The following is a 26,682-nucleotide window of genomic DNA, read 5'->3' on the forward strand; positions in this document are numbered from 1 at the left end:
AATTCCATAAATGTATTTATGTTTTTTAAAGAAAAAATAAAATAATATAACGGGCCTTGTTATAAAAATGGGCCGTTATATTAGCTGGGCCCAATGAACCAGATTGTGGGCTAAATTGTTTACATTTGGGCCTAAGATAAGGATCTGTCTTCTTCTAATTTGAAATTTGAAAAAACTCATCATCCTTCATTTGTGAGTCTTCTTCATTGCTTGTCGTATTGTTCTCTCAAAAATCAAAATTAAAAGTCAAAACAATTTCAATTCAAACGAGATTCCCTCTCTGAGTATTCTGCCAGAACCCTAACTAACCATGGCAACTGCAGTTACGCCGGCGTCGCTCGGCCGAGAGCTGTCGGATCCTCCGTCCGACGGAATCTCCAACCTCCGCTTCTCCAACCACAGCGATCTCCTCCTCGTCTCCTCTTGGGATAAGGTACGCTCCTCTTCTCTCTCTTCTTCACTTTGCTTCTCATTTCCGTCTCTGACATCTTCAATTAATCGAATCTTCAGAGCGTGCGCTTGTACGATGCCAGCGCCAATGTGCTCAAGGCTGAGTTCATGCACGGCGGCCCCGTCCTCGATTGCTGCTTCCATGATGACTCTTCCGGTTTCAGCGCTGCCGGCGACAACACCGTCAGGCGCCTCCTCTTCGCCTCTAACAAGGACGACATCCTCGGAAAGCACGACGCTCCTGTTCGTTGTGTTGAGTACTCCTACGCCGCAGGTTTCTCTCACTCTCTACTCTTCATCTAGCTGCTCAGCAATTAATTAGTCAAATTAGGAACTATATCCTAGTTACTCTCCAGTAGCTTATTGGCAATTAAGTTGTTAATCACATGATTAAATACACTAAGCTGGTTGTAGTACGTGTTTGCTTTATCTTTCAGATCTAATGCTTAGTGCTGACAAATCGAAAATGAACCATGTGTGCTTTCTAGCTTAATTGATGCTGTTATTTATGTTCTTTCAGTAGTCAAGTTCATTCTTCAGTTGAATGCATGTTCAGTTTATGTTTTTTATTGTAGCTGAAGACCACATTTACTTGTATGCTCGGCAAAACCTAAACTAAACTATGCGATCAGACCCTCTGATATCTTCCCCTGGCATTGCTGGTTAATATTCTTTCGAATAAGTAACGTTGGTGTGTTTCTTATACAGAAAGTATTCTGACTCTAAAGGGAGGAACAACATTGATGAAATTTAAATCAAAAAGAAAATCCTTTGTGTTTACCATTGCTCTTTAATGCTCCTCAACATGAATGATAATTTTATAATCATGATATAGATGCTCACCATTTGGTGGAGCTGTCATACTTGTATCTGAAATTTTCGACATGTTTTCGTTCATTTTAATCATTGTGTTTCATTCTTTTCTTTTCTTTTCTTTTTTCACAATAGGGCAATTGATCACTGGTAGTTGGGATAAAACCCTGAAGTGCTGGGACCCTAGGGGTGCAAGTGGACAGGAGCGCACTCTGGTTGGGACATATCCACAACCTGAGCGCGTTTACTCCCTATCTCTTGTTGGACATCGGCTAGTTGTAGCAACGGCTGGAAGGCATGTCAATATTTATGATTTGAGGAACATGTCTCAACCCGAGCAACGGAGAGAATCTTCATTGAAATATCAAACTAGATGTGTGCGCTGCTACCCTAATGGAACAGGTAAACTTGAGCATTCATAGACGTGCACTCATCAAAATTTTTGTATGCATTTCTTGGCTAATGGTAGCTCTATGTTTGCTTATGATTTTGTGCTTTAAGTTGTTTACAAATACTACAAAATAGAAATCACTTGGAGGAAGAACATGTAATAAACATGCTCAGATTATTTGATTATGTATGATTGTATATTCCAATTTCAGGAATGACACATTTGATTGCTTTGTTAAAATCAATTGTATTGCTACTTTTTTGTAGGATATGCACTTAGTTCTGTGGAAGGACGGGTTGCAATGGAATTCTTTGACCTCTCCGATGCTAGCCAAGCAAAAAAGTAAATATTTCTTTGTATATCTGTATGATTTCCCTTTCAAATGCCAGTGTGATACAGTGATAGGAATATTCATGTTCATGATGGTCGTTTGACCATATGAGACATAGCAATTACTACCGGCTAATGACTTATGACCTTTATTCAGATATGCCTTTAAGTGCCACCGAAAATCAGAAGCTGGAAGGGACATCGTCTATCCTGTAAATGCTATTGCATTCCATCCCGTGTATGTTTTTAAGAATTCTCAGTCATCAGGATTTTATTACCACCTTAATTTATTCGACGCTGTGAGGATGTTGAATTGCTTACGTAATTGTGCATGATAGGATTACCAAGTTGTAGTCCGAGTTATAGTGATTAACAAAATGCTCTATAAAAAAAATCTTGCTGTAGATATGGTACGTTTGCCACAGGAGGCTGTGATGGTTATGTTAATGTTTGGGATGGAAACAACAAGAAGAGGCTATACCAGGTTTTAATTTCTTTTCTCTTCTGAATAGTTTGAACTACCAGATTTCTTTCCCCTTCTCGTGCACTGAATCCTATTACTAAATCGCTGCTTTTGCTTCCAGTACTCAAAGTATCCAACAAGCATTGCTGCACTTTCATTTAGCAGAGATGGGCGGCTCCTGGCTGTTGCATCAAGTTATACATACGAAGAGGGGCTTAAACCGTAAGCACTCTCGCATAACTGCTGGTTCTAGTCTATGTATTTTTTTGGGAACACTCGTCTCCTGCCTTTTTCCTCTAGGGGACTGAACTGAAGTTCTTTCTTGGTCCTGAATATTATGATAGTTTTTAACTACATTTTAATTTACAGCCATGATAAAGATGCCATATACATCCGTGGCGTAAACGAGATTGAGGTCAAGCCAAAACCCAAGGTCCTTCCTCCAGCTTGATCGCAGATGATGACCCAGATTGCAAGTAGATTTGATATGCTTGTCAACTAATGTGTGCATATGTTCACGTCTCTCTCGTGGACACCAAGAACAAAGCTATATATAAGCTCATTTTGTTTAGTAGTTTTATTTCTAAGTACGATCTGTTGTTGGAAATGTTCTCTTTTCTACTATTGTTTGTCCAGATTACCTTCTTTTGTTAAGGTAGTTATGTTGTAAAGTAATTTGACTTGAAACTGATAACCAGTTATTACCAATGTTATGCCTCCCATTTTCAACTCAGCATTAAGATGGTTATACACCCTTAACTGTGCAGTTAGTCGACAACTATTATGATCCAGGGGTAAGATGTCATGGGCGATGCAGTTAAGAATTAAGATGTAACGTAAACGCGACTTGACTTGAGAAAACAGAAAGCTTCCAACCGTTGAACTTGAATGGGATGTAAAGACAACATAGCGAGTAGAATGACAACATAAAAGTCTACCACATTAGTAATGGTTCCATATTTACAATATAAGAAAACACTAATATTTAAACATTATTCGTTCCCTTCATCCAATGAAATTTTCGAAACCAACAATAGATAATTTAGTAATTCAGCAACGTAAGTAACACATCACCCAAGAGACGAGATCCAGACGTTAGAATCTGTCTGGGGCAAAATTTTTTAGTTGGCCTTCATATAATATAATACCAAGATAGCTGCTTGACCTTCATACAATGAGTACAACAAAACCCACAAACACCCTTTAAAGGCGTTGCTTGCTTTCTTGTGATAGCAGGGAAGAAGTGCCTTATGCTTTGTGCCATTTACCCAAGTCCCGAAGGAGACACTTGAGGGTTAGCACCACCTTGTCTTCTCATAGCTCGTGATTGAGCAAGCATTTCATCATAATTCTGATCCAAGAAGTGATAGTAAGTATAGCATGCATGGTATTTTAGGAGGGAATATATATATTGCAATGAAATATTACCCGTTTGTCAAAAGCAATGTCCTGCGAATCGATTATTTTGTCAGCAAGACCGTACTCAATAGCTTCCTCTGCCCGAAAATATTTAGGCCTCTGGACATCTTTAGCAATTTCTTCCTTAGATTTCCCTGTTCCTTTAGCCAACAGCTCGATGTAAGACTCACTATTTGCGTCCAGTTCTTTTGCCTGTATTTTTCCAATATAATTGTTAAATTGAATAGCTATAACAAAGAGATAAACAAACAAACAAATAAACAGTGAAGAGGACAAACAGATTTATTACCTTAATCCACATATCTATAACAGCACCACTGGATCTGTTGACTTTTGGTAGATGCAATTTTGCTGCAATAGGAAACATTTTAGAATCCACGGTAGTATAAAATATCATACAACACTATATTCCACCTAATCCATTTAAAATATATGGTCTTTTTCTGCAATATTTTCTTATTGAAATCATTCTACTCCACTTCATAAATAGCAACTGACAGGAGAAATATACCTAAGCATAGAACTTTTATATTCAAAATAACAACTCCACCAAGGAAGTTTTTCCTTAAGAAGGAATTGTATCAACTTCTTAACAAGCATGTTAGCAGCCGTTTGATCAGAAGATCTAATATGAGATCCAAAATGGGTGATTATGAGGTTTTACAAGGGAACTATAATTCACTATTCCTATTTCCAAATATACTCATGAAACAAATAAAGGATAAAGGCTTTAGAAGGAAGATTCGTAGAACATGTCTGAAGCCTCTACAAAGGCACAATGATGGGGATTCAATCAAGCAAAAGTTTTTGAAAAAAAATTAACAGAGATGAAGGTCATACTAGATGAATTTGGCTGTACAGCGCGATAACCCTTTGCACCAAGCGACAGAAGCATTGCTGCCTGACCATATGCCATTCCACAATTCACAGTATAGACATCTGATTTGACATACTTCAGGCAGGGAAAAAAAAGGATCAATTAAAGCATGGGTAGCAGTGATGAATCAAAAGAATACACCAAATCACAGCCTGTGTAGTATAGAAGTGGTGACAGAAACTTACAGACATCATATCAGCTATAGAATATGCCTCAGTTTCAGATCCCACAGTCTCATTCTTCTCATTCTAAAAATAAAAAAGGGAAAGGAAAAACAATAATGTAAATCAACACCCCATATAGGGAAACATTTTAAAACAGTGACTACAAAGCTTACCTGAGTCCCAGATGAATTGATATACAAGTATATAGGTTTGGCCGGATTATCATAATCCAGCCACATAAACTGAGCAATAAGAAGTTCTGTGACAGCTGGTACAATCTGCTCGAACGCATAGAAAAACATCAGCATGACCACAATAAATGATTGAAGGTATACAACTATAATAAAGCTAGTGATACAAGAAATCTATACATAGAAGCTAGTGAAACCAGAAATATGCAATCATCAAGAGCAGGCGATATTAAAGTGAAAACATGACGATGCTTACCGGCATACCCAGATAGCATATCCGAGCATCCAAGAGCAACGACGGCAAATCCGGTGGAGCAGTTCTAGGCCTTCCGGTTCCTCTACCTCCTCCTCGGTACATACTGACACTCATGCTGTATTTTGAAGGGCCCTTATCACCGAAGTCAGATAGACTCCACATCCCACCATGATCCAAATAATTTCTGGCAGATGAGATGCTTTCCTGTCATAACAGTTAAAATTGAAAGTAATTCTCAAAAGGCAAAACCACATTCCCAATCAATAATATGATTATCTCAATGGATATATAGAGGGCAATAAAATGTGTGAACCTCTGTAACTCTTTCAGCCTGCTGGCGGATAGGATTATCTTCAGTCATAAACATATCCATTTGTGAAGGACTGAGGCCATATAGAGATTGAGGTGCATTCTTGTAGTTATCCATCACTACACATCATAATCAAGCACGAAATTGTAATGTTCTTCAGCTAGTTCATACTCAAATTCGCAAATAGTAAAGAAAAATCGAAGAGCACAAATTAGCAATAAACCTAATAAATGGGGAAAAGAGGTGAAAAGAACTCACATCCGTCCTTGAGATTTTCCTGGCGGAACTGCTTGGGGATGTGGTCGAAAGAAGAGGACTTGGCAGAAGGAGACTTGAAGGTGCAGCCACGTGGCAGTCTGGGCCTGGCGGGAGAAGGAAGGAGCTTGGTTCCATGGAGAAAGGGGCGCAGAGAAGAAGCTGCGGAATCGTCAATGAAGGAGGAGGGTGCAGAGAGTGGTAATAACAGAGAGGATGCCATTGGAGGCATAATCGGAAGCACGGATGAAAAGGAATTTGGGGTTTGCTTTCAACGGCGGAGAAGAAGATAGCTCTGCCTACCAGATGCTATGCTACTGCTTCATCCACTTCGATCCAAATCCAATTGTTCCCGGGTCGGGTACAATACTTTCTTAACATTTTTTTTAAGTGAAAAAAAAAAATTTCATGTATTCCTTTTGCTTTTACACATAAAAAAATTAATTTTTTTAATTAGTATTAGTGAATCTTTTTTATTTTAAATTTTAAATTCTAAAACTTTTTAAAATACCATCTTATCTTTTAGGTTAAATTCTAAACCTGTTTACCGTGTGCATTTTATCCAATCCCATCAATTATCCTCGAGTTCTCTTTGCTTCAAAAGCAGTAATATTAAGATTGACATAATTCAAATAAAACCCTTATCATATTGGCAAATCTTCATTAACTAGATAAATTTTGGTAGGCTGATATGTGGTACTCGTAATATTAACATGTGAATACAACGTGGCAGTGTGGTTATCCTCTTATTTATCTTGCCTGTCGTAATTGTGTTCCAGTTTTTGTGGACTTAAAAATACATCTACTCTGTTTTGTCCTATGTACTTTGAACTTTGAAGTTTAATCACCTTGATGTTGGCCCATGGTGTGGTCTCAAACTCAACTCTCAATAAGGATATATGGAGAGATATATGGTTCATGTTTGGGAGCCATTATTTTGTTAAAAAAAAAAATTTTTAATAAAAATTTTTTTTTTATTTTTTAACGTATTTGACAAATTTCTAGTAGTAAAAGTAAGTGCATGTTTGGGCGCCATTATTTTGTTAAGATCTTTTTTTATTTTTTAACGTGTTTGTCAAATTTCTAGTAGTAAAAGTAAAAGTACTAGTAAAATAAAAAAGATTTTTTTGAGAAGCTCTAATTTACATCTTTTTTTAAAAGATCTTTTTTTTAAAAAAAAAAGATGTTTTTCATATAATAAATAAACAAAAAATACTTTTATATTGTTATACACAAACATAATTGATAAATAAAAAGACTTTTTTACATGAGATATCCAAACATAAAATTACTTTTACTTCTCTATAAGATCTTTTAAAAAAAGATAACTCGAAAAAAGATCTTTTCTTAAAAACTCGTCCAAACAAGCCCTAAAAGCACTAGTAAAATAAAAAAAAAAAGATCTTTTTTGAGAAGTTGTAATTTACATCTTTTTTTAAAAGATCTTTTTTCTTTAAAGAAAAGATGGTTTTTATGTAATAAATAAATAAAAAAGTAATTTTATATTGTTATATCCAAACATAATTGATAAATAAAAAAAATTTTTTATATGAGATATCAAAACACAAAATTACTTTTACTTCTCTATAAGATCTTTTAAAAAAAAATAACACGAAGATGCATATATGTATCATGTATGTTAACTAAAGCTATGGAGAAGCAAAATACGAGGTTTCTAGAACCGCAAGAAGATGTTTAAGCTCCATAGATCCCTCATGTAGGATTGTGGGAAGGACATATGCTTGACTTAAATACCATAAATAACCTTGGCATATTGCTGTTTAATTTTTGCTAAACCTCAATACAAGAAAGTCTTAGTGTGTTTGGATTACAGTATGCAAACAAAAGTTTACATAAAATTAATTTTGTAAATTTGATTTTGATAAAAAATAAATTTGTATTGAAATGATTTATGTTTAACCATTTTTATATCAAAATAGATTATAGTAAAATAAATATTGTTTAGATTACACTACTTAAAATCACTCTTAGATAAAAATTGTTAAAATAGACATCAATTTAAATAATTGTTTATATATTATTATCCTATCATTTTAATTTAGATATTTGAATAATCTTATTAATTAATTTTATAATAAAATTAATATATATTATTTTAAATAAAAATAACATATAAAAATTAGCAAAATAAAATTATATATATAAGAGTATTTAATCAAATATGTTATATTTTTTAAAAATTTTAATTATTAGCGTAAAAATGTTAATTTAGTATTTTTTATATTGTATTTTTGGTTTAATACTCTTAATAATTTTATTCTTAATATTATTTTAAAATCTAACGTGTATGATTTTATTAATACCTATGATTAATTTTTTATTTAATTTATCTTTTTTTTAATAAGATCATAATCTATATTATAAAAAATTACAATAAAAATTATATATACCAGAATTATAATTATAAAAAAGAATATTAAAAATAATAAAATTAAATATTTATCTTAACAGTGATGGAAGTAAATCTAAAAATTCTTAATGATGTATTTTATATAGTATATTTTTAGCTTTTTTAGTACTCTTTTTTAGTACTTTATAGTTTATTATTATTATTATTATTATTATTATTATTATTATTATTATTATTATTATTATTTATAGTTAATTTTTTGTTTAATATATTTTATCTAATGGAATCAATAAATCATATTATAAAAAGATAATAATAAAATATAATATACAAAAATCACAATTATAAGAATGTATAATGTCAAATAAAAATTTAACAAAAAATAGAAATGATAAGAATTCTATAAATAATACAATAATATGTCTATATGATAAAATTGGTAAAAAAAAAATAGATGTTTAGGATAAATGGCTAAAAGTCCATTAGTGAAACGCCGAAGCTAGAAATTGTTGCTTCTGGTAAACGTAGTTTTAAATACAAAATCACTTCTGTATTTGCCAAACAAAAAAATAGTCAAAAAAGATAAGTTTTCAAAAAATTTAAACGTATTTTTTCTTCTCGAACGAATTTGTCAAACACACCCTTAATTTGGTAAAACCGTCATAAGTAAATTAGTCTTCTATGTTTCATCAACATTTACTATAGGAAGAATGCTTAATTGCTAATAGAAATAATGCAGCTTCAGTTTTAGGATTTGTTTAATAATCTGAGTTTGAATATGTTAGAAATTTATACTTTAGTTTAAATGCAATACTATTGCATTGATAGGGCAAGTTCCCCTGCCAGCATTTATTATTATTATTATTATTATTATTATTATTATTATTATTATTATTATTATTATTATTATTATTATTTGGATGTGGCTCCAGTAATTCAACTCGGTCCAAAATAACAGAAATAATTCGCCCCGCAACCTAACTCAGTTCTGGCATCCGACCCACATGAAATTCGACCCTATAAAAATCTTAGTTTTGCTCTTCGTCCTCCTTCACACTAGGTTCTCCCACTACTATCGTTGTCTCCTTCAGCTCACCTGAGATTTGCTACATGTTCCTGATTCCAAGCGCCACCTTTTCGGATGCCATTGTCGTCCCTAATTTGGAGGATTTTCTTCTGAATTAGGCCATTGTTGCGCCTCGCCGAGTATGCACCTTCCTAACCTAAAACCCCTTTCCTCCTGCTATATGCCATTCCGCGCACCACTCCGCTTTTCTTGGGCTGCAGTTGGAGCTGCCCTGGAGCCCCTGGCAATTCTATGGTTTGATGATCACTACCACTTCTCTGCCATAACGCGTTCTGCGACGTTGTAAGATCGGCTGCGCCCCTACCTTGGTCCGTGTCTGCTCTGTCGATGGCTTCCTTATGGTTATCGTTGGTTGGTTGGAGCTTTGCTGTGGATCGATGTTGCTTCTCGTCTTCAGCTGCTTGCTTGTCTCGGGTTTTTGTTTCCACCCTCCCATGTAACCCCTCTTCCATTTGAAGTCCCTGATGGCTGGTCGAGTCAGAAACCTTGTTTACTTGATTCTGTATACCTTGATTATGCTAAATTGATGCGAAACTTGCTTATGCTCTGATTGTATTCCTAACTTGAGTAGGTGGATTCATTGTTCACTGTCTCCGTAGTTCATTCCCCGCTGCCAGTTGGTGAGCTAATTTGTTGCCATCCCGTGGAGTCCAGGTAGCTCCCACATCTGGAGCCACTTCCAGTAATTGGAGAATGTCTCGGATGATTGCATCTGCTTCCGCTATAGGCATTTCTGTCTTGATTGTCTGAACCAGAGGTAAGCAGTCTGTTTCAGTTATGAAATTGGGTATTTGTAGATTTTTAATGAGTATGAGTGCCTTTCTGTATGCTTGACCTTCTGCTGTTAATATTGATATTGTCTTGAATGTTGCTGTTGTCCCAGTGATGACTTTTCCTTGCCAGTCCCTAACTACAGCTGCTAAAGCTGCCATTCCTGTATCCTTGTGGAATGTCATGTCTGTCTTCACTTTCAACCTATTTTTTGGTAGAGGTCTCCAGGTAATTCTCTTTCTCTCACCGCTCCTACCTGTCCCTGGTTTGTTTTCTATAATGGATCCCTCTGTTGCATTATGAAATTCTGTTGTTAGATACTTTGATTGGATTATTACCTTTTTTGGAATGATTTTTGTTTGCTAGAATATATGCTGGTTCATCGCTTCCCGTATGCACCAACAAACACATCCGAGTTCACATAAAATTTTTCCTTGTTCATTCCTTGCCTCACTCTTAATTCTTTTAATTGTATCCATCATCCACTCTCCAAAAGATCTTACATTATAGGCCGTAGGCACAATTTGAATGCTGAATTTGAACCACACCGCTCTAGTCCACAGACACAATAGTAACGCTTGTTCAATTGTTTCGTCCTCTTTTTGGCATATGCTGCATGAGGGTGTTGTTGTAATTTTTTACTGGTACAAGTTCGTATTTACTGGCAGAATTCTGTGCACTGCTTTCCATAAAAACATTCTAACCTTTTGAGGCACCGGCAGTCTCCAAATGGCCACCCAAACCTCCCTCCAATCTTGACTAGTCGAAGCTTTGCAGATTCTTCCCTCTTCCTTTGCATCATTCTCCTCCTTTGCAGCATGATAACCGGTTCTCATGGAGTACTGTCCATCTTTTTAATGCGACCAAACAAAGTGATCCTTTTGATTAATCAGGCTAATGGGAGTTTTGATTATTAGTTCCGCTACATTTCCAGGAAATATGTCTTAAATTTTGTTCGTGTCCCAGCCCTCCCTGTCTCTTATCAACTCACTCACTCTTCTAATACCCCCTTCTCTGCCTCTCCCCAATTTTCCTATCCTTGCCACTCAATTGTCTTTCCAAATATCTATCTCCACTCCATTCCTTATACTCCACCTTCCCTTCCTTCTAAGGAAGTCCCTTCCCTCCAGCAAGCTCCTCCATATCCACGATGTGTTTCTTCCCTCTCCCGCCTCCCATAGGCTGCAATTAGGGTAATAAATGGCTTTTAGTATCCGAACCCATATTGTGTCCTCCTCTTTTAATAGCCTCTGTTTGTTTAGCCATGTGTGCAATATTTTGGCATTCTAAATCCTTGAACCACAAGCCTCCGTTTGTTTTACTCTTAGTCATTTTTGCCTAACTCTTCCAGTAAATACTTCTTTCCTTTCCATTGTTTGTCCATCAGAATCTGGCAATTGCTGCTTCAATTCTTTTACAAAAGGCTTTAGGGAATTTAATGACATTCATGGCATTAATAGGAATTGCCTGTATTACTGCTTTTATCAGAACCTCCTTTCCTGCTTGATTTAATAGTTTCTCTTTCCATTCTTGCATCTTGTCTAGCATCTTTTATTGTATCTACTCCAATGCCCTATTTTTGGATCTTCCCCATCTCGCTGGTAACCCTAGGTATCTTCCCAGATCCTCCCATGATGTCATTCCAGTGATTTGCTCAATGTTCACCCTCGTTTGTATTGGTACTACCTTCCAAATATCAGCTCGGACTTGTCAGTGTTGATTCTTTGTCTTGATGCCTCTGTATATTTATTTATAATCTGAATGAGTTGATAAATCTCCTCTTCTTGCGCCCGTGCAAAAATAATACAATCATCATCGAATAATAGGTGAGTAATGACAGGAGCTGTTGGAGCAAGCCTAATTCCGGATATAAGATTTTTCCTCCTCGCCTTTTCCATGAGAATAGTAAAACTCTCAGCAACCAAAATAAATAAATAGGGCGATAGGGGATCTCCCTATCTAAGACCTCTTTGAGGATAGATCTTAGTTGACAACTTTTCATTTATTTTGAATCTATAACTAGCGCTTTTCACACAGCTCATCATCAACATGACCCAATCTTTGCTAAAACCGAACTCTTCCATGACCCTTTTGTAGAAAATTTCATTCTAGCCTGTCATATGCCTTATTCATATCCAATTTGATGGCTATGTCATTGGTTCTAAGATTTCCTTTTTTGTTTAATTTATGAAATGCTTCCTGTACTATTACTATATTATCTTGTATGAGTATTCCTTTTACAAAGGCACTTTGAACCGGAGATATAATAGCATTTAACACTTTCCTTAACCTCCCCACTAAGACCCTCGTTACAATCTTATACATGAAATTACAACAGCTTATAGGTCTAAGTTGATTCAGGCTTTCCGGTTGACTCGTTTTGGGTATCAACACAACAGTTGTTTCTCCCAAGTCCTCCAGTAAGCTGCCCTCTCCAAAAATTTGTTTGACTACCCCACACACTTCTTTACTCAAAATATTCCAGTGTTGTTGAAAAAATCATCCATTTAATCCATATGGGCTTGGAGCTTTTAAGCCACCCATGCTAAACACCGCTTCCTTAATTTTCTCATCACTGATTTTCGCCATTAACTCCTCATTCATCTCTTTTGTGTCTCTCTTAGGAATTTCTGTTACGCACTCTTCCAAGTTCCTATCTCCTTTCGAAGTAAACAGCTTAGTAAAATGTCTTTCTACCAATCTCATTATATTTACTTCTCCTTGTATCCACTGCCCTGTCTCATCTCTCAATTTGTCAATTCTATTCCTAATTCTTCTCTGAATAGTTGTCGCATAAAAGAAGGCTATATTTTTGTCACCCCACTTTAACCATTTCAGCCTTGATCTTTGTCCCCAATATTTTTCTTCTTATTTCCAGAGTTATGATATTTGATTCTTCAGCTCTCTCTCCCTTCTTTGATCCCCTTCCGTCATACCTGCCTCTTGAATTTGATGTAGCTCTATTTTCTTTCTTTTTATCTCTTTATTTGCTCTCTTAAACTTCCTACTACTCCATTCCATCAACTCCCTTTTGCATCTATTCCCCTTTTTTGTGAATTGATTCCACCTGTTTCTATTTCCGTCATCCAGTTGCCAGCTCCTCTTCATCACCTCTTTGCACTCCTCATGTTCTGTCCAAAAGGCCTCAAACCTGAAATCCTTTTTTATCTGAACTTGCCGCTGTGTATCCAAAATTAAGGCACAATGATCTGAACTTACAGTCGGGGAGGCTTTTAAAGTGATATTCTGGTATATTTGCAGCCACTTCCAATTCACTAACACCCTATCTAGTTTTTCCCTAGTGATAACGTTATTTCTTGGATTGCTAAGCCATGTATACTTACTGCTTTTAAGGTCAACATCTATTAAACCATTATCATCTACAAACCTTCTCAAAGTTTCTAAATAAATTCTTGATTGTGGATAAATGCCTACCTTCTCATCTTGACTTAAAATATCATTGAAGTCCCCCAAATAAGCTTGAGGTACTTCCTTGCTCTTGTTACTTACTGTAATCTTCTGCCACAGTTTCCTTCGCTTTTGGAAAACTGGATTACCATACACGAAGACACCCTGCCAATTCAAATCGTTGTTAATGTTAATATTTACTTTAATATAATTATCACACCACTCATAAACATTGATATTAGTATTAGATTTTCATAGCAAACTTAGACCACCGGACAAGCCCCGGAGTTCCACGCAAAACATATAGTCGAAATTAAGCTTTCTTCTTACCCTATTCATTTTTTCCTTACTAGCACTAGTTTCCATTAAAAACACTATTAGCGGCTTTACTTTTTTACATAGCTCATGTAACTCAGAAATTGTCGGGGCAACCGCTATTCCTTGACAATTCCAGCTGATAATACTCATGACTGAGGTTGGGGCATGTTAAGGCCCGCCTCCTCAGCCATTTGTATTCCCCTAATCTTACTAGACTCATGCATGGATAACTCATACTCTCCTGTGTCCAGAGCTATATTGTCATTCTTCATTTTCTTGTGCTCCCTGTCCTCTTGTTCCTCCTTCTAATCCTTGTATGTAAGCATTGGCACCTGCCTGTTCTCTCGTTTTCTTTTCAAATACAACTTCAATTCCAACTTCTTGGCTAGCTGTGTTTCCCAATCTGCATGTACCTCGGCTGTTTTGTCTTCATCTTCATCACTTGCTAATTTCACATAGTAGACGTTTTCACCCTAGTTGACATGTTGACCGACCACTTCAAGCTCTTTATTCTGTGCCTCCTTGGATGGCTTGTTTAGTTCATCTTCTTCTATTCCTCTTTTCACTGATTTCTGGTATTTCTTGCTCTTTATTCTACCTTCAAACGTCTGCTAACATGAGCCTTTTTAATTCCTGGCCTATGATTTCTTTTTTTCTTTTATCCTCCTGGCCCAACTTTCAGTCTTCAATTTTATAGCTGTTCACCTCCCTTTCTTCTGTTGGATAATTATTCAGCCCACTTCCTCCAATGTTCCCAACTTGCAAAGGGTTTACTACTAAGTTAGGCCCAATATCCTTTCTTAGTCCGTCTCCACTTAACTTCTGAGCTTCTTTCCTCTTATCTCCCTTCTGAGCCTTTATGTTGTTGGCCCATTCACTATTCCTTTCTCATATCTTCTTAATAAGATTTTTAAATTTAAAGGCTACTCCTAGGTCAAGCTGTGTATCCCTGTCATCCTGAAAGTCGAGAATTTTTGGTACTTCCTCTACCTGTTTTTCTGCCTGTGCCATCTCTTCTTCTCTGCTTGTTTAGTTTTTCCAGACGCTTTCTTCCCTAATTTTCTGCTGCAGTGTTCGCGCAGCCCTTATCCTACTCTCCTCAGAGCTCTGTTCTTCACTACTCTCTCGTCCAAGGCCCTGTTGCTCACGCGCCTGCTCCTCCCCTTCCTCTTTCCCTCCATGTTGTTTTGAAATTTCTCCTCCCATGGTTGGACCTAGTCAAATTTGACCTACTCCTAGTCCTGGTGAGTACTTCTTCTTGGTTGGATCAGCATGCCATGGCTGTTGGATTTTTGCACATTTTCTTCTCGTGTCCTAATATACCGCAGTTGAAACAGTAGCTGTCCGGTAGCCTTTCATACTTGAAAAAGATCCACAGTGGTGACATCTCCTCTCTATCTAACTAGAAGCCTGTTGGCAGAGCCTTGGTAATGTTAATGCTAACCCTTATCCTCAGATATGATCTCATAAGAATGTCATCCACTTTTGGATCTTCAGTCTCAGTCACTACTCCCAACATCTCTCTGATAACAGTGCATGTATCCTTTTTCATGAGGTCATGTGGAATACTATACACTTAAATCCAAAATTTCATGAAATTATGATCTACTTCAAACACAGATTCTCCCTCCCTCCAGAGTCTGAGGTTGACCATATTTCCTTTGACATTCCAAGGACCATTCTAAATAATCTGCAGCCCTCTCTTTCTATCTTTAAAGCTGAATAACATATTTTTTAAACTAATATCAGTAACTGCCACTCCTTCTGGGTTTTCCCACATTCTCAATAAAGTATTCTTGTATGTTTTGAAACTTATCTCTTTATCACTTATTATCTTTTCCACCATATTTAAGCAGCCTCTCTTGTACCTTAGTTCTCCAGATTTGTTGAACTTGTTGACTTTTCCTTCAATGCTATTCATATTGTGAGTTTCTGAATAAAAGTAGTTGTATATTTCAGGTTTTTCAGTATGTTTGAAAGCTCAGGTTTAGTGATGTATGTGTGAGAATATGGTTGTAGGTGTTGAGAGAAGAAGGACTCTCTATTGGAAAAGAACCTGAAGTTCTCAGAAGACTCTCCTGTTGAGAAAAGAAGAGCTCCCTATAAGAAAAAACTTACTTTTAGGTAGTAATTTTCAGTGTTTCCTGCTAGCATTTGATTAATTGGTTTGATGCACTATTGGATTGCTGGAGAACATTTTTGGTTGATAAAAAAGCTAACTTTTCTTTTTCTCCCATGGTCGGATCGATAATGAAAGGTTAGAATTTAGAACAAACAAATAAATAAATTTTTAAATAACAATGGGCCGAAGCCCAAAGAAACAGTTAAACCAGGATAACCCATAAAAGACCATGGCCCAATAAGTTTGAATTGGTAGTACAAGGAGATCAGTGAATTCCTTTATCAAGAATAAAAGGGAATGACCAATGAACCATAGCTCACACGCATTCCGCCCCCTCCCCATCTCAAAGGTCTCGGGTTTGAGTCTTACCAGCTGCAACCGAGAAGAAAAAATTGGTAAGTATGTGAGGAGTATGTGGGTGTATATTGTGTACCTAGGATTGAAGGTTGTCCAATCCATTGGAGTACCTAAGATTGGGGATTGTCCAATCCACCGACCAAAAAAAAAAAGGGTGTGCAATGAAACCCAATAGCACTTGGAGGCTTTGTTCAAGTGGAAGGTTTTAATGACCAAAAACCAAAGTGGAAGGTTTTAGGCCTCCTACAAAGTATATTTGGGTTCAGGGCTGTTATAGCTGAGTTAGTAGAGAATAAACTGAAAAAATAAAAAAAACCAACTTTCGTACCCCGGGTGATCAGTGCTTTGTAATCTTGGGCTTTTATCCCTATTTTAATACCAAAAATAAATTAGTTGAGGCTGTATTCCAATGACAAATTGTTTGCCTCCAAAGTTGCCACACCAGGCTCGAACCCAAGTGATTAAAGAGCCATATATTGTGTGTGTCAGTGTGTGAGTAGGTGAGAGTCTGTGTTATGACCAAAAAAAAAAAAAATTATAAAAGAAGAACATCACCTATAAGGAGAAAAGAAAAAAAATCCAAAAATATGTATAAGGATTTCATTATTTAGATTGACAATTCATGGGATGGAAGGCTTAGTATTTAGTAATATAATAATAATAGATTTAACAAAAATGTTATGTATGTACACTCTAAAAATTAATAACTAAATCAGGTAACATATATTTGTGTATAAATATATATATTATTTAATTTATTTTTAATATATATTTTATATTTTAATATATATTATATGTTAATAATTAATTTTTAATGTATATTTAATATGATTGTGAATTTAATTTAATTTTATTAAATTTTATTCTCTTTTAACTGAATTTATAATTTAATATTAAGCATCCACTCCACTTTTGATCCATTGAAGTTGGAACAGGTAGATTTAATAGTTGTTTGCTTAAACTTTTCAAGCAAGTCTATAAAAATTTAAAAGAGCTTCAACTTCACCAACTGCATACATTTCTGATTTAGTAAGAAGTGTAGTAATAACTAAATATTCTTCAAGTAATCCTTCGCATATTGCTTCATTGTAATCCTCAGAACTCAAAATGACAAGTTTCTTGAATTTAGCCAAGTAATCTTTGGCATAAACATTGAGTTTCTTCCCATTTTTAGTTTTATTTTGTTTGAAGCAATGAAGTTCTACTGCAATATGCAAAGGCACATTTGATTATGCAATTCTTGAAATCATCATCATCCATCGATAATGACAATCAGGAACAAAGATTATAATCTTGAAGCAATCTTGATGTTTGATAAAAGACTTTTCAGTAAGTTTATACGCATCAAAATCAAATTCAGATAGCTCTTTGTTTGGTAGAAGATGTCCTAAAAATTTTGACTCCGAATTTTAAATAATGCAAACTGCTTTTAAGTTATAAAATTATTTTTATGAAGCTTATTAGGAATGAAATAGAGGAAGAATTTTCGTATTAAAATTATAAGAATTAAAAATATAATAGCCATAATGAAAATAACAAGATTGAGATATTAAAATTTTAAAATTTAGGCTCTTGATATCATATTAAAATAGTGATAAGAATAAAAATATTGTAAAATTATGAGTGAAAAAAAATGAACATAGTAAAATCAAATTAGAAAATTGTGATTATTATAATCTTAATTGTACAAAAGCGTATGATTATACTTGTATATACATTAGGGAGTGTACGAAGCAGAGAGTAGAAAACTGTGTATAGAAACTTTGGATAATAAGCATAACTGAAAACAGTTTTTAATAACAGAAAGTTACTGCTACTCTATTAAAGTATCTACTGAATTGTTTATAGTACATGTGAAAATTTTGAAGCAAGTATTGGCTCTTGTTCGAAAGAGGAAAAGAAATAAACGGTTATTGTTGTCGATAGATGAATTGGTAGAGCAAGAATTAGGTGTCATGTGACATGCCAATAATCCTGTTGGCTCCCACAGTTGTGTTCAGTTCAGTGGGGTTCACCTTTTGGAACCCTCCACGTACAACGATGCTTAGTGTTAAGAATAGATTAGTGGCTGGTGTTTCACGCACAAAACTAAATTATATTATAATAAATATTATGCCAACGCACTCCTCCTCCATCCACTCATCCACTCACTACCTACATGATATGTTCTTTCCTTATAGTTACGTATACCCTAAATCCATCACATCTATCTAATTATCGGTTATAAACAAATACAATCCTTTTTAATTTGTCAAGTCTATCTCCCCAAAACAATTAAAAGGACATAGAGAATTTAATTAAGTTTAACTCAAAAATATGAGTTTTATTTAAAAATTTGTTACTTATTAATGAATTTTTATATATACAAGATAGAATTCGTGTAAGTAAACTAATAAATTAATTACTAGATTAATCTAATTTGATTTAAATTAGTAGTATATTAAGAATTAAGTAATTAAGGATTGAGTGTTGATATGAAGTGAGGATAAGAGAACAGGTTGTAGAATAATAATGGTGTGAATGAATGGAAATGATTGTGTTTGTCGGTTATCCATAACATGTGGGAAGTAGGCAGATCAGATGCGAAGTTGAGACTTCAACTGCTACGTGTCACCATTTGAAACTACTTCACTTTATATGCCTTGCGTGTCGCCATTTCCAACGCCTTTCCTTCTTCTCCTCGTTGCTCTCTCTTTTTTTTTTTTATATATTTCGTCGGTGAATCAATCAACCAACCCCTCTCTCCCTCCCACAAAATACCACACTCTTCTTTACTCTCTCTCTCTCACTTATCCTTAACACGTTTCAATTGTTTTACCTGGATTATTAATTAATTCAAAATATCACATATATAATATATTCCACATAGTTCTAGAACTTATTGTATGTGTTGAATCAAAATGCACGGAGATAATAATCATGGAAAGATACCTGATTGAATATATATGACGCAATATTTAGGTGTATATAAAATGCACGCGCACGCACGCATCTACAGTTCCACACTTAGCTTCAATTTGCTCGATCAATATACTCTACTTTTCCAAATAGTTCCAGAACTTGGCTTACATTTCACTAAAATCTTAATTGGGATAATAAAGGACTATTTGATTATGACGTAATATTTATTATTGAAGTTGATCATAGAGTAATCATCACTTCACAGTTCACAATTACGTTTCTTTTGGAGTTTCCTGTGTGGTATTTTGGCATTTTTCAAACGCCGTTAACATTCTTAAGCATAACAATGTAAATATCTTATTAAAGCTTTCTAATAGCAATTACAACCATATTTCAAGAAAATATTTAAAAAAAATTAAAAAATTATTAGAATTTATTATTTTAAAAATAATTAAAAATAATAAATTCGGATAATTTTTTATTATTTTTTGTATGTGTTGTGTTGGAAAAAGGGTATTGGGACAGGTGGCGAGTGTTGAAGGTGGGTGCAATTGTTAGCTGTATTATTGGGTGTGTGCCAACCAACGAATCAACAACGATAACTGATCCATTGCACAGTGGAAGTTGTTGTTGAAGCCACGAAATGTAAAGTGAGAGAAAGAGCAAGTAATAGTGATGATGAGGAGTGTGACTCTCACGCATATCCTTACTCTGATCCAAGCCATGACGAATAATCAATTACCCTTTTATTTTTTCGCCACGAGGCGTCTACACTTTTTTCTTTCTCATTAACACGTCAATTTGGTCAAATACGTTGCCTTCTACGCTTCTTTACAATAATCCCTTTCCATTACTCTAACTTCTACGCGTATGCCTACATGCACTATACGCTTCGATCCATTTTATTATTCTTTTCTCCTTCTCCTTCATTAATTAATATTACTTCAAAATACATCAGTTAATCAAGTTGCTTAGCTTGCAACAAGTTGTAAATGATTGAACTGATTTAAATTCATTACTCACCACATTAATTTCACAAAAATGAATGAATGCTAGTACTTTTGCTTCAATAATGGTGTTTACTTTTCTTCCCTTTTCCCGTTTTCTTTATTCCAATAATATTAGGTATAACCACTATAATTAGCGTTGAATGTGCAAATTGTGAGGAGGAGCATGACAATAATAATACTGAATAACACCATAGATTATTCTTGCCAAAATGTCAGGATATTTTTCGTTGACATTTAAAAGACCGAGCTGGCATTATTAGTAACCATAATCAAGGAGTTAGAAATAAAGAAAACAAAACTATGTAGTAGCTAGTAGATTAGTAATAATAAGTACTAATTAGAATTTAGAAGTAGACCAGAAATGGTAAAAAAAGAACACGAATAAAAATTTGACATTTTCTTATCCAATTGGGGGGTAGAAATTAGAAAATTCCAATTAATACGTAATACCATACATACTCTGACCATAGAAAATCGTGTTTTACACGGAGAAAGAAAGAAAAGTGAATGAGATTAAGATTAGATGAGATAAGAGTAGGCAATTATTCACATTTGACATTCCCACAATAAGAGTGAGCATGATGACCATAACCACCATTCACCGTGTGCGGGATTAATTAATGGCACGGCAACTGCACATTAATAAAATTAAATTAGAAAGAAAAAAAAAAGAAGAAGGTAGAAAGTGCAGGGAGAGTAGAGGGGCATCACGTAGCATAGTTTTGACTTTGAAAAAGTCATGGGGAGGTGTTTTTTTCATGAGTTCTCTCTCTCTCTCTCTATGTGTATATGCTTTAGTTGACCGACTTTTGCTTTTGGTATGATAGCAAGTCACCACTACTCAACACTCAAACACTCACCACCGAGTCACCAACTCATATTCCTATATAAACACACCCGAGCACACTTTTCTCTCATCCACTCATTCACTTCAATACAACACACACTGCTCTGTTCCTACTCTCTCTCTCTCTCTCTCTCGTTAATAAATTAAAGATGGCTTTGGAGGCTCTAAACTCTCCTACAGCTGCAGGAATCACTCCTTTCATTGCAAAGTTCCAAGATCAAGAAGAAGAAGAAGAAGAGCTTCATCAGCTGCGTGAGCCGTGGGCCAAGAGGAAGCGATCAAAACGACCGCGTTTCGAGAACCCTCCCACCGAAGAAGAGTACCTGGCTCTCTGCCTCATCATGTTAGCTCACAGCGGCAATAAGGTCACTGCCACTACTCTTAAGAACGAACAAACAGAGTCTTCATCTTCACAGCAACCACAAGAAGGATCATCGTCGCCGGCTCCGGAGATCAAGCTTACTCACAGGTGCACCGTCTGCAACAAGGCCTTCCCTTCTTACCAAGCACTCGGCGGACACAAGGCCAGCCACCGCAAATCATCCAATTCTGAAAACAACACCGCCGCCGCCACCGCCACAGCAGCTGCAGTCAACAGCGAAAACGTGTCAGCCTCCGCCACCACGAACGGCGGGCCAAGGATGCACGAGTGTTCCATATGTCACAAGTCTTTCCCTACCGGTCAGGCTTTGGGTGGCCACAAGCGCTGCCACTACGAAGGTGGCAACAACCACCACCACAACAACAACAACAACAATAGCAGCGCCGTGGCATCTTCCGAGGGCGGCGGCACCTCCTCTCAGAGCTTCCGTGGCTTTGACCTCAACCTGCCCGCTCCCCTGACCGAATACTGGTCGCCGGCGGCTCTTGATGACGTCAGCGAAGCGAAGACAAAGAACAAGAAGAAGAAGGTCGAAGAGCAAGAAGTGGAAAGCCCTCTGCCGGTAGCCGCCGCGAAGAGGGCGCGTTTGTTTGAAGACGCTGATCAGAACTAAGCAGAAGGGATTCGGATTCTGCTTAATTGATTGAATTTGATTGTGAATATGAACGGACAGATATACATATACATGGATCGCACACAGATTCATTCAAATTCTTCAACTCACTAGTTTCCGGCCATGATTATTTTATTTGGTTTCTCGTTTTCTTTTCTATTTTTGGGATCGGATATGGATGAAGAATTCGAATTTTAGTTTCAGGGGATATGATTTAATTTGTTTCTACTGCACCAATGCATTGATGTTTCTCTGTACAGACAAAATTTCTTCATTGCTTTTTGGACTGTACCTTCCTTCTCTCATCAATTCAATCTAACCATTTTTTACCATTAAATCTATGTATTAATATTTAATATTTTAATATATATTTCGTATAATATCCAATTTCTAGTGTACTGTATTAACTGTACTTTAAATGGAGTTATTATTATGAAGGTTATTAGAGTAACTAAAGGTCATTTAGTTTCTAATCAAAATGTTTTGGACACATAAACATCCACTGCATGCCGCGTGAACAACGCAGGGACAGCAGGGATGGACATATTCTTGTTTAAAAATTCACATTTTGACACCCTAAATGAACTGTACTGTCTCAATTATGAAATAACAGTACATATAGAAAGGAATTTTAGTATTTTAGCATATTTGAAATTAAAGCCTCGCTATCTATTTAGGTCTCGCATAAATATTTTAGATTGAGATGTATTAGTTTAAAGTAAGGAGAAATTAAATTTTTAATAACAAGGTAAGGTTAAGGTACACTAATTATAATGAAAGGTCTAAAAACAAACAACAACAACAACTTGAAGATATAATTAGTTGTGCAATGCAACATCGTCCATGTTATAAGGTAAGGTGGGTTGAACTGAAAACCTTCCCATGTGGTTCGTGGCTTTAATGCACATGTTGTTATCATTATGCCGAATTCACAACTGCTTTAGTTTGTGGCTAATAAGGACACTTGTTATTGGGTTGGCAAATTAAATCTATCTACCCACTAATTAATTCCAACTCTTGGTACATATCCATAATTCCACAGGTACTTTTTCACTACACTGCTATACACACTTTACTAATCAGAATAGTAATATTATGTCGTAATTAATTAAACTCTGGCAAGACGTGTGGGGAATGCTTGAACGTGCGGTGCAGTGTACTAATAATGCATTCAAGTAAGGTACGTTAATTGAGTTGTGAGCAAAGCAACTACTACATAATGTAATGTTAAATGTTATATAATTTTGAATGCCTAATTAGCGTTACGCGTTATGTGGCCATATGAGAGAGAAAAAGAGAGAGGGTTCGTTCAATTAAGACAAGTTTGTGACTTAGCTTGGAGGAGTCTGAATCAATAATCCTAAATATGCCGTGCGTGTCGTGTTGTCAAAGTCGGTTCCTCCAAATACGGCCTTCACTTCTTATACACATTTATTCCTTTATTTATTTATTTATCTATTGCTAGCTCCACATACATACGCTATTCGCTGTTCATATGCTTGAGTGCAAAGAACCACTGCTTTATTTTGACATTCACCAATCATTCTTGTATTATAGTTTTTTAATTTCAGTATCTTCGGAACTTTAGCTTAAGAACTAAGGGAAAAGAAAAGGAGACAATTATGAGAATTACTATTCTTTAGAATATGATGAGTATTTCTTTTCTCTCTAATTTAACTATTACAAAGTTAATGATTGTTTCGTTTTATTTTCTAGATAAAATTGAAGACGAGGAAAGCATAATAAAAACTATAGGCTGGTTTATAAAGTATGTAGCAAACGTGTATAATAGATATTGTTTATTGGTTTATATGGATATACATGAGAGTGTGCATGACGAGGCTTCAAAGATTGTTTTTGTTAAATACTGAAAATTAAATATAGTTTAGAACAAACTGAAAAGAGAAAGGTGCAAAGGTTTCGGTAAGATGTGAACAATTAGGAATTTGTTTCCTTTGCGTATGGAAGGTGAATATATGCATTAAGGAAAATGTTGCGTGCTTTTATCATTTCCCTCTTTAATTTTCCAAAAAGAAACAAAGCAGCTGCATGGGTCAAATAGTGAGCTCTTTCAACGTTTTCAATAGTACTAGCTTAGATATTAATTATTACTACCAACGAACTTCCCAAGAAACAAACAAAAACTGAATATTGATGATCATAATAATTGATTAATCATGGTGTAGTAATCTCAATAGAGAGAACTCGCGTGGTAAATAACATATAAAATGCATGCGGATTTGAACAAGTTGAATAAAATAAAAGACGTTGAAGTAAAAGACACGAGAAACGTGAAAGAAACAGCACTTTATTTTTCGCATTTGATCGTTTCTTGTATTATAATTGACATGAGATAATTGAAAAATCATTTATTTACAGGCACAGCACATTAAAATCAAAATACAAGGACATAAAATTATAGATGAAATATAGATAAAAATACTAAATTAATATATTTTGCGTCAATCATAACAAAAAAAATATAAAAATATATACTATCAAAAGACATTTTTTATTATTCTGATTAACTTTTTATTATTATATTTTTTATTATTATATTTTTTTCAAATTCTTTTAATAAAAATAATATTAAATTAAATTTTATAATTTATTCTAATATATTATTAAATAAAATAAAAATATTAAATTTTATATCTCTATATCTCAATATTTTATTTTTCTGTTCTCATAACCAAACTCTATTATCCATCTCGAATTTATTTATGATGCCACCTCTTCCGTCATTTTCTCATCACCATAGTGCAATTTTTGTAAAATTGTAATTCGTTTTCAATTTGTTGTCGTGTGTACTATGGTGGTAATTTTTGACTAAATTGTAACATTATATTGTTGACTTTTGAATACTAATTTTAATCATCAACAAATAACTGCCAGGTACGTACGGTCAAGAGAAAAAACCAACGCACGAATTATATAAAATTCAGTTAGCAGCCCCTAGCTCCTTATATTATATTAATTTAGTAATTAATGAATTAATCCAACAAGATGATTTTTCGTGGAGGCTCTTTAATTTGTATCAAGTGGATGGATGGATATATAGGCATAATTCCATTTGGCCTAGTTGGTTTCAATTGGCAAAACCAAGTTAAACAGGGTGGTAATTAGGTCATCATATTAAGGCGATAATTAGAAAAGTTGGATGAATGAATTTGGTCTACGTCACAGTAGTACACAGAGTTTAGGTAGCTATTAGCTAAGTTCGTTGTTATCTACTGCTTTGCCCAGTTGCCTTTTCTCTATTTAATAAAATATATAAGATGGGTTTATCACCAAGTAATCGTTTGATTTGGCATAATTTAGTAGCTAGGTTTTGCTTTCATGTGGAGTTAGGTGTTAATATGTTAGCATTAACACGTGGAATGGCAAATAACCTCAAATTTCATAATATGACAACAAGGTTGAAGGCGATGTTAATTCAACTATATATCTTCTTACATATTTTGCATGTTTTTCGCTGGGTAATATCCATGTTCACTAATACGTTAAGCACCAAATTTCTTTTAGTATATATTCACCTTCAAGTTTATCCACATAATCAGAGTAATTTAAAAGAACCAAACATAAAGAGTACTGTGCCAATATCAAAATTGAGAGTAGCGATATCACTCACTATCTAGGTAGGAATATTACACAAAGACATATTATGTGCAAGACAATTAACTTCGGAAACGTTTGAATTTTGTTTTATATATACAATAATTTATTAGCTAATACCAAATTTTTTAATGAAGTTTAAATTTTGGGTTATATTAGATAATTAACGATTTTTTTGAACAACATGAACAATTGATCCTTAAAATGGCCCAATTCAAATAAAATATACTACACTCTAAATTATTTTCTTAAATTTTAATATTAGAATAATCATCCACACATCTAATAAATTTAAGAGAAAAGCTTAGTATACAAGTGATTAGGGCTTGTAACCATTACAAGTTCATTAACGCCTAATCCACTAAAACGCGCTGCAACTCCTACGTCACTTACACGCGCTATACAAAGATCCCGCGTTTGTATAACTACCAAATTTAAAAGATTTGTTTCCTTCTTTGTTTTCTTTCTTTTCAAATTTCATCGTTCTTCTTCTCGCGCGTCTTCCCCTGGTTTTTCGATCGTTCTTTTCCTCTCCTTTCTCATTGGTTTGTTCTTCGTCATTGACGTTAGTTTTTCTCTCTATAACTCCAGCTTCGTTTTGACATGGTGTATTTATAGTTTTTGACATGGTGTATTCTGCAACCTCTTTGTTGTTGATGACCAGTTTGTTCCGAAGGTTGGAATGACATTTACCACCCTTGAAGATACTGGAAAATTTTACAGGAACTATACTAAGGTTGCAGGTTTTTCTACAAGGGTTCGGAGCACAAATAGAAAGGAAAACGAGATTAAGAATCAATTGATTACATGTAGCAGAGAGGGAAAATGAAACTCTCATAGCAAAGACTCATTTGATAGGAATTGGAATGATTTTCTGCTAAACTTTGGTCTTGTGGACAACAAGTGGCTTTCATGTAGTGATGGGTTAAAATCTGCAGCAGAGGTGTAAATTTAATTTTTT

General features: G+C 35.0%; 3 protein-coding genes across 3 annotated transcripts; 2 read left to right on the forward strand and 1 right to left on the reverse strand.

The window, feature by feature from the left end:
* Nucleotides 1–146: 146 nt before the first annotated feature.
* On the forward strand, nucleotides 147–3,180 carry LOC112711911 (mitotic checkpoint protein BUB3.1). The gene is made up of 8 exons (XM_025764644.3): nucleotides 147–433; nucleotides 511–724; nucleotides 1,399–1,665; nucleotides 1,921–1,996; nucleotides 2,142–2,222; nucleotides 2,390–2,468; nucleotides 2,569–2,669; nucleotides 2,817–3,180. The coding sequence occupies exons 1-8, from the start codon at nucleotides 311–313 to the stop codon at nucleotides 2,896–2,898; spliced, it is 1,023 nt and encodes a 340-aa protein (XP_025620429.1). The 5' UTR covers nucleotides 147–310; the 3' UTR covers nucleotides 2,899–3,180.
* A 181-nt stretch (nucleotides 3,181–3,361) lies between these two features.
* LOC112711910 (ATP-dependent Clp protease proteolytic subunit-related protein 1, chloroplastic) lies at nucleotides 3,362–6,685 on the reverse strand. Its single transcript, XM_025764643.3, has 9 exons — nucleotides 5,923–6,685; nucleotides 5,668–5,783; nucleotides 5,355–5,558; nucleotides 5,081–5,185; nucleotides 4,929–4,991; nucleotides 4,707–4,818; nucleotides 4,156–4,217; nucleotides 3,876–4,058; nucleotides 3,362–3,798 (listed from the first exon to the last, which is right to left on the reverse strand). The coding sequence occupies exons 1-9, from the start codon at nucleotides 6,149–6,151 to the stop codon at nucleotides 3,712–3,714; spliced, it is 1,161 nt and encodes a 386-aa protein (XP_025620428.1). The 5' UTR covers nucleotides 6,152–6,685; the 3' UTR covers nucleotides 3,362–3,711.
* Nucleotides 6,686–20,534: 13,849 nt separating this feature from the next.
* Nucleotides 20,535–22,443, forward strand: LOC112711912 (zinc finger protein AZF1). The gene has a single exon (XM_025764645.3). It carries the CDS (start codon nucleotides 21,261–21,263, stop codon nucleotides 22,104–22,106), a length of 846 nt encoding a protein of 281 aa, XP_025620430.1. The 5' UTR covers nucleotides 20,535–21,260; the 3' UTR covers nucleotides 22,107–22,443.
* Nucleotides 22,444–26,682: the final 4,239 nt, after the last annotated feature.

This window comes from Arachis hypogaea, chromosome 9 (assembly GCF_003086295.3).
Source record: "Arachis hypogaea cultivar Tifrunner chromosome 9, arahy.Tifrunner.gnm2.J5K5, whole genome shotgun sequence".
NCBI lineage: Eukaryota > Viridiplantae > Streptophyta > Magnoliopsida > Fabales > Fabaceae > Arachis > Arachis hypogaea.